Source organism: Maylandia zebra, linkage group LG1, assembly GCF_041146795.1.
Source record: "Maylandia zebra isolate NMK-2024a linkage group LG1, Mzebra_GT3a, whole genome shotgun sequence".
Taxonomy (NCBI): Eukaryota; Metazoa; Chordata; class Actinopteri; order Cichliformes; family Cichlidae; genus Maylandia; species Maylandia zebra.
Genome location: NC_135167.1, coordinates 14,346,858 through 14,363,396, shown reverse-complemented (window position 1 = coordinate 14,363,396; position 16,539 = coordinate 14,346,858). Strand labels below are relative to the sequence as shown.

Genomic DNA, 16,539 nt, shown 5'->3' with positions numbered 1-16,539 from the left:
AGACCATAGGCCCCAGTCATTTGCCCTATAGCAGGTGGCAAAAGTGGCAAAACATCACTGAAGTGCTCAAGCAGAAAGAAAAGAAAAGAGAAAAAAAGATCTGAAAACATTTGTGGTAAGAGAGTTTGTCAAAAGGTCAAGAAAAGCACATATATCCTCCCTTTTTGGAGGGAATACATCTATTCAAATGTGCATAGTGTAAAAACAAAGCAAATTTGGCATTGTCTTATTTCTGCACCAGCGCAAGCCTCAATCACACAGGCCTTTGTAACCACTGCTTTCTGGCACTGGTTGGCAAGTGATTGCTGCAGGTTGCTGGCTTTTGCTGGATGAAAATCGGTTTGGTCATTAGCATTAGCAGATAGCTGTGGTTGTATGGAAGACACCAACTTGCCTGCAAACACTTGCCAACGATTCACCAAGCAGTAGTGACTTGAAACTTGAAAATGTGTGACACACACCAGAAATGGAAAACATCCCTTTTTAAAAGGCACAGATTGTGCTTTGAAGGTGACTGCCTCAAAGATTCACTACCATTCATCTCCGACAAGTCTGCACCTTCCTTATAAACAACAGAAAACCCCTGCAACCAAGGAATTATAAAGGGATTTTCAGTCTAGTGTCACATACCACTGTTTGACCAATTTTACATAGTGACTGCAAGCGACCACTCGTCAACCAGTGGTGTAAACCACATTTTTCCATAATGTTTGCCAGTGTTTACTGTCTGGGGCCTGTTCTTCGTACCGCGCTAAGTGAGTTAGCTGGATGAGATTGTTGACGATTTCGCGTGATCCTGGATCGTTCGGTTCCCCGAAGCCCATCCGGGACTTGCTGTCATAGCAACAGAGCCGTAAGCGTAAACCTGCTGGGGAGCAGGTTTACTTTATGTAAACAGGATTAGATCGCGGCCACGCAGGTATGCCCGCGTCATTCATACGAAAGCAACAGCGATATTCCACCACTGTTTCACCATAAATAAATAACATCAATGTAACTAAAGATAATGCAGCACTTGATCCTTTCATTGATTTCACACAGATACATACAGGTCATTCCCTAAAAAAGGGAAATGTACTATTAACATTCTATTACATGTATGTGATTATTACAGATGTAATTCATATTTCAGAGTAGTAATTGTAAATTACTTCGTGTAATCAAGATGAGAGACCACGGCTATAAAAGCGAAGGTGGATTTGGGAAGTCTGTCGCAGTCATATCCTGTCCGTTTACGCGAGCAGCCCATTGAGGAAGGTGCAAGATTGATAAGGAGAGTCCTCAGAATTCAGCGTATATTGCGGGACAGACAGGATCCTTTAGCTCAGCGCGACAGTGTGCTCATAGAGAGATATCGATTTTCCCGTGAGGGTATTATTCACTTAACCAACTTGTTGACGAGGGGGTGCAGGACCACCACCTGTCTTTTTTTGCTCTGTCCTTTTCTTGGTTGCTGTTATGAACAAACAAACAGAGTATTCCAGGGTCTCTTTCCAAGAGACGACAAGCAATATAAGTGATAAATATTACCATTCTATAGAATATTCTTATATTTCACTTTTACTTGTTCCCATGTTCTAGTGGGTCCTGTTGTGGCTCTAATGTGAAAGGGGATATAATATAACATATTATAATATAATATAATGTAATATAATATTGGATAATATGGTGTGATATGATAAATCTACCCTACCGCCTACTGGTGTTGGCCAGAGGGGCCGATGGCGCAATATGGCAGCCTGGCTTCTGTCAGTCTGCCCCAGGGCAGCTGTGGCTACAACCGTAGCTTGCCTCCACCAGTGTGTGAATGTGAGAGTGAATGAATAGTGGCATTGTAAAGCGCTTTGGGTGCCTTGAAAAGCGCTATATAAATCCACTCCATTATTATTGTTATTATTGAATTACTTACGAGTTTGATTTGTCAGCAACTTTCTGCCAGCCCTCTCTCCTTGCTTTTGCAGCTTTTGCAGTGTTCCCTTGCGTTTTAATTAAACTCTGAAACTCCTGAAATCCCTCACTCAAGAGTTCTTGCTCTGCTGCCGAAAAATACTGAGCGCGCTCCTTCGACATTTTCGCCGACCAATCAAAGGGTTGCCGATCAATGTTTCTACTATCGATGCGTAGCCCCTGTTGGGCCACCCAGTGATCTCACATTACTTCATCCAGCTGTACTAATCGTCAACAACAGGTGTGTTCGGGGAACCGGAATAGCGAGCTCAGAGTTAGCGCCATGATTTGGTCTTGGATGTTTCATTTGATCTTGGATGTAGTAAGCGACGTACGAAGCACAGGGCCCTGATCTCTGGATGTTTAAAAAAACAACAACAAAAGTACAAAACTAATGAATCGTTATGAAAATTGATGATTTAAAAAATAATTTCAAATAAGGCTGAATTGTTCGGAATTCATCATAAGTGACCTTTTAAAACTGTTATCCAACACTTTGGCAAAGGGACCACCCTAAAGTGTTTATTGTATGTGTGTGTGTGTGTGTGTGTGTGTGTGTGTGTGTGTGTGTGTGTGTGTGTGTGTGTGTATGTGTGTGTGTGTTGTGTGCACAGGCCATAAGTTGTTCCCAGCTGGTGACAGGCACGCTCCAATCCTATTTTCCCACCTGCTTATTGTCTGATGGAAAGGATGAATCCTCCAGGCCATTATTTAAGAACGATGGATGCAGGAGGAAGGAAGGTGGAAGAAACAGGAGCGCAAAGGGAGACAGGAAGGAAAACAATAGAATAACAAAGGGGGGTAAGGAATAAACAAATAAACACAAACATGAATGGGAGATAAGGGAAGTAGAGGAGAAAGAGAAGGCAGGAGAAGCAGTAGGAAAGGGAAAAGAAATAAGTAGTGAAGGAGCAATGATAGGTGGAGAAAGAGAGAATTAGGACAGCAAATAGGAAAATAAAAAAAGAATAAAATGGAAGATGCAGACAGAAACCATGAGGAAAGGTGGATAGATAAGCAGAAAGAGGAACTAGAGAATAACTATTTCATGCCTGTCTGTGAACTTTGCATGAACCGCCAGAAATAATGTGATGCCATGACAAGTCGGTCCCTCCTTCCACTAGATTTGTGGCAGGCATAGGTGTGTTAAGTGTGTGTGTGGGTGTCACTGGATCCCTGTATGTGTGTGAACTCTTTATATTGCTTTTGGTGTGTGTGTGTGTGTGTGTGTGTGTGTGTGTGTGTGTGTGTGTGTACATGTGCGCTCCAACAGATAGAATAGGATGATGATGATTTGAAATGGAGTTTGGCCTGTGCGTAATTATGATCATCTATCTTTATGCCCCGCCAGCATATCATATCATATCATATCACATCACATCATCTCTCTTTCTCTCTTTCTTGGACAACCACACACACACACACACAAGCAAATTGAAAGTAGTAAAAGCTGACTGTTTGCTAATAATGACTTAGATGATGATGGGCTCAGATGGTGTGCTGATTTATTTGTTACTGCTCGTCTGATTTCACATATTATAAAACTGTGCATGTATGCGTATGTGTGCATTTGTCTGCATTCACTACGTATCAGTGCTTCCTTATGAATATGTGTATGTGTTTTTAGAAGCGTATGTTTGTGTGCCCAGGGAAGTAAGTGTTTGTGTATGCAGGCTGGTGTGCGCCAATGTATGCAGCTTGTTTCTCGTGTGTGTGTTGTGTGTGACAGATATTATTTGATGCAGATTAGTCAGTGTACTCAGATTGCGGGCTGTGTCTCAAAGGCTGATAGACAAATGAATTTGATTTGCAAATGTAATCAAACTAATAAGAAAAAAAAACAGCAATGGACCGCTGAGCTTTTACTTGAACTGAAACCCATCTATCCACTGAAGAAATGTGTGACTCTTTTTCCTTTTAGAAATTAGAATCACAATAATTAAAATTACTTGTAATGAGAGGCCGTTCCAAAAACACATTTTCATCAGACATCAATTTTAAAATTAGTGTGAGTCTTAACACACTGCTATTAGTTTTCTTGTTCCGGACTGCCATTACTTTCATGCAACTTCATTTTTTGATTCGGGTCTTATTTTGAGTGACACATACATGGATGTAGCCACCATGACATCATCCACTGGTTTTTAAGCATCCACTCACCGCACTGAAACAGCTTCCTAATAATTAGTGCTAAGTTGCATACAAATAAAATACTGCAGTTTTACTCAGCAAATGGAGCGCAAACTTCTTGGATGGGGTGTGCCTTACAGGAAGACATTAGTGGAGGTGAAGCATAGGAGACAGCTGTGGCTATAGTCCATGTGTTGGCAGTTACCTCACAGTGAAGGGGGCCATGCCCCTAGTTTGTAGTTGTTATAAGGGGCGACATACCAAAGATTATTTTTCTCTTACCAGACTGTAAACACGTTTAACTGGGCCTTTTAACAAAGGACATACCGCTGTGGACATACCGCTGAGCCAGGCCAAGAGGTTGCTCGAGGAAGTACAGATTTTGGGACTTAGACTTTATTTGTTGTTATCACAATGGCAGTGTGTATGTGAATGTACATATTATTGTGCGTTTTTAAGGTAACCACCTGAAGCTGGGTGTTTGAGTCTCATCATAGGATCGTCTTTATGGAAACATTGTTGACAAATATGTGGCAGTGTAGAGAATGGCTATATATCTATTTACTGCAATGTAAATATAGTAGGGATTCTTTAATATTACATCAAGATACTGTAGTATATAAATATTACCCAGAGGTTAACCTTCAGATATGAAGGTGATTAATTTAAGAATTATTTTTTACACATTACTTTGTCAGATTAATTGATATCGGCAGATCTGTGGGCTCAAATTGTGATTTGATTTTAAAACATTTATTCAGTTGATAAAACTGCATAATGACATAGAAAAGAAACAAAAGTGAATAGAAGAAAAAAGTTACAACCAAGTAGGCAAGAAAGAAAAAAGCAGCGTACAAAGAAATGAAAATGGTTTCGCCTCTGTTCTCTCATATTGATGACATGCTTCCAATACCCACAGGCTTAATCCAATAAAGAAAGCCCAACTTAATCCAAACATTAAGCTCAGATATCAAATATTCTTTTCCTAATTTGATTTCATCAATATTTGTTTTCATCTGCAAACAGTGATGTGTTTGTTTGTATGGGCTGCAAGAGGAAATCATGGTGCTGGTGCACTGGAAAATAAGATAACTCTTTTGCATGAATGTGGACAACGAAACAGACAAACACATGCGCTCACATGAGCAAACACATATACTTGAAACCAAGACCTCAGCCTCTAAATGTGTTATCTAGCTCAGGGATGAGCAGAAATGGAAATCAAACACGCCAAACAGAGCTCAGAGAAAATCAACAGAGACTAGAAACACACATAAAAATTACGTACTGAAGACCCTGAGACCCTCGATAACAATGGCAAGAATGACCAAGGCAATGAACTAAATCAAATACTAAATCTAAATCAAACTCTAATAAAGTCATATTTATGAGTTTGACCCCATCAGCATATAGATTGGGTAGAGTCTTTATTGTCATTTAAAGTGAGTTTATAAGCATAGGAACAAAATCTAGTGATTGAATGTAAAATGTCCAGTATCAACACCTTTGTTTTCTGGCTAACAGATCACTGGTGTTTACTTTCCATTCAGGCAAATCTCAGGAATTCGCAAGAGTTTTCTACCATTAAACATTTTTAAAACATCTGCTGTTAAAAATCTTGTTTTAAATGTCATCGTTTTCCACACAAACATAACCTTTTATCATGTTATGCACGTAAAGACGTGAAGGTTTAGGAGAATAAATGAGAGCACAAATTATAAATCACCTGTATTTCTGTTTGCTTTTACACTGTCAAAAAATATAATGTCTGTATGGTGAGCTATATGTGTATGTCCATGTGAATGCACTGTATTTTTTGTGTGTTGTGTTTGTGCTTAAGAAGGCACCCACCATGCTGTGACTGTCAAGGTGAGCTAGCCTTAGCCGACAGAATGGGGGCATATCTGCTTGTGCGTCTAGTTGTTTCCATGTGTATTTCCGCGCGTTTATTTCATGGAATCTTAGGGGCAATATCTTTGAGGGGGAGAAATACTGTAAAATGTAGTAGGGAATTCACAATAATGAACAGTGAGGGAAGAAATTAGGACAAAAGGAGGCAATAATATTATTTTAGAAGTTTGATGCCAGTAGAGCTCACTTGTTTGTGTGGGTTGTTTTTCTTCTGATTTACCACTCTGTTACTAAGCGGAGCAACCTCTTTGCTGATTGATGACATCACCAGACTTAATCAGGAGGGCTGTAGAGTGACATCATCACATCACCAGTCTGGGCTTTTACATCTGTCTCACTCTACATGCGCACAGATGTGAGCAAACACACACATGCACACGCACACAGAGCTGTTTTGCATCTTTCAGAGCTCATTGTGAAGTCTTATAATGTGTGTCAGTGTTAATTTAGTGAGCTGCAGTTTCAGAGTCAAGCATCCATATGTACGCGTGTGTATATGTATGTGTGTCTAAAGGTTCCCCATGACTGCCGAGACTCAACATTTGATTTGCTAAAAGGAGCAGGACACTTCTATTAATCAATATTTGCTGACTACTGGCTGCCTCTCTGGCTGATTGACTGGCTGTGTAGTTACTTGACTCACTGATTGGCTAACTAACAGACAGAACGGCTAACTGCTCGACTGGTTGGCTAAATCTCTAAGTGAAAACCGTTTAAAACATGTCCAAAAGAGAAACACCAGAAGAAACGAACACTGGCTACAAAATCTGAGGGCGACTTTCCTCTTTGGCTGCTTTACTGCGATATGTCAACGTTTGTAGAGAGGCACATTTCAAATAGCGATCAGGATAATCATCTCAATCTGAACACATAAGCAAAACCAACGAGCACTGGCCTTCCAGTCAGTGGTCGCTGGCTGGGAGGATGTGAGAAGAGGACCATGGGAGGGGATAGGGGTTGAGAAATGATGGTGACTTGATAATGAAGAGGTTAAGAATACCACAGAGAGAGAGGGTGGGAGGTCAGGTCAGGGAGGGGGAGAAAATGAGGGAAAGACAGAAAGACACAGAGGGATAGAGAGCAAAAGGAGGACGTCACGGGACAGTTTTAAGAGGGAAGGGTGGGGGGGGGTATTTAGCCAATGGGTCAAAACAGTATTGTGTTAAATGCTCTCTGGGAGTATCTAGGTTATCTAGACTGTTCACATCCCATTTCCTGTTCTTTCAACGCATGTGTTATTCTACACCTGAACTTTGCCACTATTATACCTGTGTACGTTTCTAATCAATTACTAAAATACTTTCGGTATGGCAAGTTGTATAAATAAGATTATATTTTGAATAATCATCAACATAGAACAACAGAAAAAAGAAAATAAAGAGACAAAGAGAAAATAAAGAGAGCCATCAAACATCTCTCAAGAATGAAATAAAGTCTGGTAACAGCTGCGATAAATGACTAAAGAACAGGGCATAAGAGAAAAAATAAAATAAATGTCCATTTGTAATAACTAGCAGGGAAGAAGGAATATGTTACTTACTAGGGAATAAAACAGAAAAAAAGAGCATAAGTCAAAATTTTCTAAAGCGGTTATTGGCTTCAGCTGTAAACGTTACACAGTGTTATTTGTTTTGAATAAGCCTACTCATATAATTAATGTACAAAATTACTTTAAGAGATTCATTACGCTTGATATATAAATTCAAAATAGCTTTTTTGAAGTACAAAAGCTAAAGCACACTGCGAATGTGATAACAGATGAACCTCAACTATGCTCACACCAGAGTGTTTTAACCCCCAAGTTCATCTCCAAATCCATATAAGAGGAATAGAGGGGGAAAAGGGAAAAAACAATAAAGAGACATATTAAAGACAGTGAATGTAAAAGAAAAAGAGAAAAGTATGCAGAACAAGAAGGAAGTGTTCCTCACCTGTTATTCCATCACCACCAAAGTCCAAACCCCTTCTTCTCTATCTCCATAAAGACCGATTAAATAAACGAACCGATGGCAAACCCCTCTTCACCTCCCATCCCCCATTTTTTTACAACTCAATCATGCCGTGCTACTGCTGGCACATAGACTGCTTATCCCGAGTGTCAAAATTGAAAGGGGAAAGAAAGAAAAAGAGGAAGAAAGACTGTAAGAAAAGAAAGAGCAAGTTAGAGGAGATAGGGAAGCAAGAGAATAGTGGAGGGGATGTGGGGGGTGGCCCAAGAGCAATTTCTTTCGTGAATAAAGACAGAACAGGGGAGGGGGGATTGTGAAAAAAAAAGCACTAATGGCAAGGCCTCTAGTTCTGTTAAAATAGACGGCGTTATAGGTTCTAGCTCTCATTCGTTGATTCATTCATTTGTTCGTTCCTTGCTCTTTCGTCAAGTCAAGTGCTCGCTTGTCTGTCTCGCTCTTTTGTGTTCATGAGTCTAGATAAGAGCTGCTAGTATGACTGCCCGGTAGTCATTTAGCTATTATGGAAGGAGAGAGAGAGAGAAAGAGAAAGACAGAGAGAAAGAGAGAGTAAGAAGAAAGAAAAGAGGATGAAAAGACTAATTCTACTGACAGATAAATGGCTCATTTGAATGGCCTTTCTTTCTTTTAATTCACTCTCTCATTTGCTCCTGTTTAAATATTTGCTGTTCTTCCCCCGCTCTTCTCACCTGACTGCTCTTCTTTCCTCCTTCAAACACGCATACACACTTGACGATGACATGTAGCCTAATACGCAACTGGAGTTGTCTCTTTGAGAGCTATTAAAATGAGATCTTCGCTTTACTAATCCATATTGGATGGTAAGGCCTTTCATGGCCTCTGAATAATAACTTCTGATATTTCCACAGGCCCGCAGTTTCAGAGTGTGACCGTTTCCTGCTCACGTACCACTGTATGAAAATGTGTGCACGTTTGGAGTCATTTGTCTATGTCTTGTCACCGTTTGAATCAGCAAAAAAGCCTTATGTGGCACATCTGTGTTTATATATTTGCCCGCATTTCATCACTCTCTTTGAAACACGCGGATCTGTGAAGTACACGCGCATGATTCCTTGTGGGATAACCAGATACACTCAGTGTGTCTGAAACCTCATTTTCCTCTCCTAATGACATATCAAATGTTTGCATAAGGCCATATCAGTATGGAAATCAGCGTGCACACACATAAGTCTTAGAATAAAAGAACCAATCAAAGAGATATGCGTGAATATGTGCGTGTGTGGTGTCAAAAGTCTCTAACGTCGGGTGACTGTGTGTGTCAAACATGACACACACACTGACACACACAAACGCGCGTACCCTAGCCTTGTTATCCGGGGGCCTGTCTTGCAGGCAGCCTCTCTAACGCTGAGTGATGTTTAAATTAGTTTACAATTTAGGCTCCTCGCTATCCACAGACGGCTCTTAACTCAGTGTGTGTATGTGATGTGTTTTTCTGGGTGTGTTTGTGTGTGTGAGAGCGTAACAAATTGTTGCCAGTACGGCAGACATCTAATGACTTCAAATTAGCTGCCTGGCGCTTGCCTTGACACGTTGTTACCACTGTTAGCAGCCTTTGTGTGCGTGTATGGGTGTGTGCGCGCGCGTGTGTATGCGGCACATCGCAGCCATATCATGAAGCATAAATTGGCTTCACCTCCCCTCTCTCTGCCTCTGTCTTTTTTTTCTTTGTCTCTCTGTCTCTCTCCATCAATTTGATTAAAAAAATTACTGTACCATGGAGAGCAAAGACTTGTGCATGTGTGTGTTCACATGTGCAACCTGCAGAGAGTCACCACACACACACATGCACGACAAGATGTGGAACAAGATGGCTGAAAAAAGGTTAACAGGTCTATCTGACTCTATTCTTTGTGTGTGTGTGTGTGTGCGTTTGTGTGCATGCGTGTGTGAGAGGCTGATAAAGAACGTAGAGGAGGCGTATTTCTTTCTGACAATCCTTTCCAACCTGAGTGAACAGTAGATCACTTTGTGTGTGGACATGTATGGGTGTTTGTGTGAGCTTGGTGTGAGTGTGAGTATTAGATAGGTGTTCAGCGCTGTAAACAGTGAGGATTTCATAAGGTGTTCACTTCACACACACACACACACACACACACACACACACACACACACACACACACACACACACACACACACACACACACACACAGGGAAGATGAAGAGTTCTATCTTTCTCTGTGAGCAGTGGATTGCCTTCCTCGTTCATCTAATCACGCCATCTTCTCTCCTCCGCCAAGCAATCGTTGCGCTTCGCTCGCTTTATACAGAAAGCTGCACACACACACACACACACACACACACACACACACACACACACACACACACACACACACGAACGTACATGCCCACATGCACTCTGAGCCCAGTACATAACCTGCCTAACTTGAGCCACTTACTTGTAAAAAGGGTAAGGACAGAGAAAACACAGGCATGACTCAAAACAACAAATTAAATCTACATTACATGTGTGCCTGTGCATATATTTGAGTCCTTTTGTGTATGTACATATGGATGTTCAGCATAGTCTTGTTCAATAAGTTTTTATTCGCTGAAACAAAAGCTAAACATTTTGCCATAGACCTCATCTTGAATCACTTGAGTTATTATGTTAATTTTGCGATCTTGTACTCCAGCTCCAAATTTTATCAGATTACGAGAGAAAAGAGGTTAGTTTAAGTTAGTTTAAGAAGATTAAATTCTTAAATTCCTCGCTTTTAGTAATGAACCTGTGAGAGAAAGGGCACAGGAGAATTTTCTTTTTCCCTACCTGGAATATGTTTGGCCCAACCAATGTTGACCACCAGCTCTCTGTCTGCCAGGTCACACAGCGTAGTCAGGGCCTTGATGTCGCTGTCTGGTACTGTCGGGTCCGGCATGGCATAAATCTTCTCTGGCTCAGCCACCAGCAGGTGAGATACGATTTTGTTATCTGCAAGGCAGCCAAAGGCAACTGACATGACCACCAGACAAGGAGAAAGACACAGAGACAGAGAAATGGTGAATTTTTGTCGTGTAAGGCTACAAGTTGTTTCACCCCAGTCCGGTACAAAAATATGAAAGGTCATGTGCAAATCTCATATTATGGCCTGCTGGTAACACATACGTCTTAAGCTATATTTAAGACAAACACGCACAGTGGACAAATGAAGGAGAACTGGTGGATCTATTTTGATAGGGGGTGCATTTTGCTTGCATTGTTTGGGACCACATCTCCCCATGGAGTGAACAGTGTTTGCAAATTAATGATCACCTAGGTCACTAAATTGTTCCGTAAAATGATGTGAATCGTATGCTTTCACCTTGGAGTCATCCCACTGAAGAACTATTGCAGATTTTGGACCAATATATCACATGGTGCTCTTTTTCCCTTTAATTTCTCACCTGTCTGTATTCCCATACGCAAAAATGAAGCATGTAAATTCAGACTCGTTAGGAGTATGAAACATTAGGAGTATGAAACGTTAGGAGTATGAAATCAACACACAATTTTCAGATGTTCACGTTGCAATAAGCATAAATTTAAAACCTTTCAACCCTTGAATCTGCCAAAAACACACTATTCCTTCAAAAACACCAAATTTCAAGTGTTGATCTTATCTGAAAGCCTTTTTAGAGTTTAGCACAAAACATAAAAAAGGACTGCACAAAAAAAATCAAACAAGGTATTGAAATGTTTTCGATTCTCCAGTGGTTATAGCCTTCTATCGCCAGTTGATCCAAGATGCCCAAAACTGTTGTTTTGTAAGACAGTCTTAAGAAGTTTCACTGATACATACAGCAGGGAAAGATAACACTGAAAGCCAAACGGCTCAGCCGGTAATGGTGACATGTGGTGATGAGACCTCTATGGCCCATTAGTAACAGACTGATACCCTGCTTCCAAATTAATCCACTGACTAATCAAGCATGGGAATAATAACAGAGGATAGAAGCGCAAGAGTGAAGTGAAGGATAGAAAAAGAGAGCAAGATTAGCAATGAAAAAATGGGAAAAGATAGAAAGGTAGAAAGTGAGTCATGAATAGATTGTAAAAGACAGACAGGAGGAGTCCAGAGAGCGACAGCTAGATAGAGATAAACAGCAAGAGAGAGTGAAAGAGAGTTGTGGGGATGAGTTGTGTATTGATCTAACACTGTCCACCACCCCCAATTCTCTTACATACACCCACACATACACAGTGTGTGAGTGTATACATATACTGCAGTATCTGTGGGTAAATCTTATTTAATGTTTCCCTAATTAGAATCAATGGAAGCCCATTTCCAAACCCTGGGCTATTGTTCTGTTCTCACACAATCAATGGGGATGCTGAAGCTAGGGATTGGGCAACAGATAGATAGGCTGTGTGAGTGTATCTGAGGGAGAGACAGAGGGACACAACGTGTGTGTATTGACTGTGTGAGAGAGAGAATGAACAAGAGAGATAAAGTAAGTCTACATTAACTGTAATGTATTTTTTAAAATGTGCAAATTTGATTTTAAGTTGGACAGATTTATCTTCATGGAAATAATCATTCATATTATGGAACAGATGTAACTAGCACAGATTAAATACATATTTTTTTCCTGTATTCTCTTCCAAATTATGATGCCTGATAAGAATAGTTTAACAAGACTAAAAAGAGTTAAATATAATTTTAAATTAAATAGCCTGCCAAGGAAGGCCTTCAGATAGCTCACAGGTGCTTTGTGTAAGCAAACACACACAGTACAAACACACACACATAGTGTACACATATTCACTTTATCCCATCATTTCAATGATTAGTAGTGCAAAAGTCCCAGTAAGCTGTTGTGCAGCCATTCAGCATATTGGCCTAAACCAGAATATGCTCCAGCTTTAAGCAAAATGGGCTTTGGGGACCAAGCTGCTAAACACTGCTCAATCTGCACTGCATATGGGTGTGTGTGTGTGTGACGTGTGTGTGGAGGCAGACGGTTAGCTAGAGAGCTAACTCTAGTTTGATGCGGTTGCCAGATTGGATTTAATCCGGATTAGGGCTCTGGCTGGTCTCCCTCCCTCCTTTTCTCTCACCCCTCTTCCCTCCTCTCTCTCTGAGAAACGGCCTTGTTTAGACTCGGTCTTTCTCCCTCTCTGTCTCTACCTGTCTCTCTGTCACTCTCAGTCACTCTTTCCCTTGTTAATTTTTACTCATCAGGCTTTGGCTGCGGTTTTATTCTTTAAAAAACTGCAGCCAATCCAACTGGTGCTAAATGAATACCTTTATGGTGAAATATTACACATATAAAATGTTATGATCCCAAACTGGTAGCAGCAGAAACAGGGAGATAAACATGGTCCCAAACAGATGGGCTTCTCACTACTGTGTTTCTGTTTATGTGTGTGTGTAAGTTGAAATGTTTTTACTGGCCAACTGTTTCCATTAGGACAGAAACTGATGGAAAAGCAATTCCTTTCACTTAGGGGCTCTAAAGAATGACTCCTGGTTATTGCTTGAGCACTGTCTACTAAGGTAATACGATATTTTGTTGAAAATTATTTTGTGTGCAGTCAGTTGCCCGTCATTTTGTAGTTTCTTCCACACACGACATCAGATCCTCTGCACATCTAGTTGTTAAAGTCAGCACGCATGTGTCCTTGAAAATCCCACGTCAACTTTGTAGAGAAAAGCACCATCTTACATGCTGTTTGTAGTCAGAGCATGTGTGTTTTTTTGCATGTGTGTTTTCTTACATGGCTTCTTGGGGGGCAGAGCCAGCTGTGGATTCAGGTACGGGCTGTTGTCTGCATCTATCCGGCGTTTGTACTTCTGTCTTCCACCGCGAACCCTGTCCAGACGAACACCTGTGAGAAATGACAGAGAGAAGTATGTATCAATATAGTGTACATTACACAAAAAATAAAGACAGATTTTAATCTCTTTGAGTAGTTAATGATGGCAAGAAAAATGAGACTCGCATCGCCTTCTATGCAAGCAGATAGTAAAAGGAGGAGGGAGATGGATCTTTGATTTACAAGGCTGGGTCTGTATGTATGTACGTGTTAAGTATTCACTCTTTTGTTATTCTTAGGCTTGCTAAACTCACTTTTTCTCCTTTTCTTCTACAACAAGACTAATTTATAGAAGCCATTTGAGTAGAAGGCCCCTCTTGCTCACTTTGACTCTCTGGCTTTCCGACTCTTTTACTGTCTCTTGCCCAATCTTGGTCTCTCTATTGCTGTCTCCCTCTCTGTCTCGTTAATTAATTGACACAAAGGAGTCCTAATTTAATTAGACCTATCTCTCAGGGGATTGGATGTTACCGTGGTTACCACTTAAAGATGGATAAGAAAGACAGAGGTGTCATGTACCCTGGAGGAGGAGAGAAGAGGAAAGGAGAGGAGAAGAAAGGAAAGGAAAGGATAAGAGGGTTTAAGAGGATGCCAAATCTTTAGATGAGTCTAGGCTTCTGCTATTAAGCAATAAAATTAGTAACTTTAGGAGGAGATACAAAATTAATTACTAGAATGGCTGCAGAATGAGGCCCACCATGTGTATCTCATCTTTTAGATATTAAATTAGTAATCAGACTTTTATACAATGAATTAAACTCACAATTTTAAAGGCTTTGGCTTATTTTAAACATTAGCGCACACTAGCACCATAAAATATACTGGATGCTGTGATATACCAAACCATATTATGTTGAGGGTGAACAGAGAGCAGGGGAAACTGCAAAGTATTAGAAAAGAGACTGAACTGTATAGTGAAAGCATGTAAATTAGGTAAATAACGTTAAACACATTTTTCTGACAGTCTTTCAGTTTTGTGCATCTATCCATCCATCCAAGAAGTTGGAGAGAAAAAGGATGGATGATGGAAAGGAAAGCAATAGGCGTGTGAAAGCAAGAGAGAGATTTGCTCACATAGAGACGTTTAAATCCTCTAAAAAATGTGCTGACCACATTCATGACAACAAACCTCAAGAGATTTAACAGAAAGACTTCTATTGGCAGCAGGAGAAAAATGTCAGGGAGCATCTTTGTGCATTTGTAAGTCGATATGTTCTCCTGTTTTATATGAGTTTGTTTATTTGAACGTTTTGAAGACTACCTTTATTCCAAATATGTCATGTTGGCATGAGTGCACATGGAAATATATTCATTTAAAAATTCGTAATGAGCTCAGGCAGTAGTCAAACCAGTGAACTGAACATTACATGCATCTGTGTGTATGTGTGAAAATGCCTGAGACAGGGACAGGTAGACAGAAGGGCTGACAGTCCAGGTACAGTGGGGGGGCCAGTGTCAGCAAACGGTCAAGAGACTCTTAACACCAGGGGGTACAAACCACTCACACACCCACTCTTTGCTTTTTCTAGCACATACACACTTATACAATGTCTACACCTCGCTAACCCACACATCTATGTTGTGTTTAGGTAAGTCCAGACAAGCAGCTTTTTCAGCTGCTACCTGCATCAGTGGTTGGCCAAAAAATGAAAAAATAAATGGGGGCTGATAGAAACAGAGGGCAGGAAAAAGGTAAGTGTTAGGATGAGAGAAAATTATTGACTAAATGAAACAAATGGGACATAGCTTAAAAGAAGCATGTCAGTGATTTAAAGCTTCGAGATTACAGATTCATAATATAGTGACATATTGAAACAGACTAACACAAAACTTGTGGTTCTGTCAAAAAAAAAAAGATTTGGGGAAAATGTTTCACGTGTCTGTGTGTGTATTTATGAAACACCTGTAACTTCTGCTTGTTCCGCAGTGCACAAAGACACTGTGCAAACCACCACAAAATACATAACTATGGTATAACTAGCCATGCTAGTAATATACTGTAAGAAAGCAGCATAATATTAAAGCAGAAGAAAACTGAATGTTATGTTACTCATGGGAGCAGTTAAACTAACTAAGGCAGTTTCCAGGTCAATCGTGTCCTTCCCTGTCAAGGACAGTAACAAAAAGCAATAAGCTTTATTAATTTCTGCCCAGATAGTGCTATTACACGGTGCAGTTAGATTCTAAGATTAAGTACTTTTTCTGTATTTAGTATTGTTGTTTTTGTCTTGTTCTTTTGTTTTTTACATAAAAATGTAATTCATCAGCTGAGAAGGGCAGATACTCACATGTGGTATGTTGCTTTGCGAATGTATTTACATCACAGTATGTTGTATTTTTATATAAACCAACATTAGGTTGTAAGTTCAGATACTAATTTCTTATGTAATTTGTTTGCAATTTGTCTGATGTGCTGTAAACCAGAAAAGTTGAATGTAACAGAGGCTGGGAGAAACTGCTAGTCTTGTCACACTTTCAAACTACTTTCAGTTACACTGAGGCTTTTTTCTCTTGTACATAATATAAACTCTTACATGCAGACTCTTAATTTTACTCTTTCTCTTTCCCATATACCTAAAAGACCCAGTGCTGGGCTAAGCTCACTTCATAAAGAGCCCTCTCTAACTACCTCATCTATTTTCCACCAAATTAACTCTCTCTCAGCACTGATTAATGATCAAATCTAAATGAATCAAATTAAAAATTGAAAATTATATTTCCAAAGCCCACAAAAAAGAGACAAGAGGAAGCTAGGGGAAGAGTGAG

General features: G+C 40.1%; 1 protein-coding gene across 8 annotated transcripts in view; it reads right to left on the bottom strand.

Moving 5' to 3' along the window:
* esrrga (estrogen-related receptor gamma a) overlaps window positions 1-16,539 on the bottom strand; it is a 166,013-nt gene that overhangs the window by 19,263 nt on the left and 130,211 nt on the right. For 6 of the 8 annotated variants that reach the window (XM_024800997.2, XM_023152964.3, XM_023152954.3 and 3 more), the window contains 2 exons: window positions 13,675-13,785; window positions 10,747-10,929 (listed from right to left, as the gene is read on the bottom strand). In XM_024800997.2, the coding sequence (XP_024656765.1) occupies window positions 10,747-10,929; window positions 13,675-13,785 (294 nt within the window). The remainder of the gene's footprint in view (window positions 1-10,746; window positions 10,930-13,674; window positions 13,786-16,539) is intronic. The other 2 variants (XM_012920771.4, XM_023152944.3) reach the window with 1 other exon arrangement.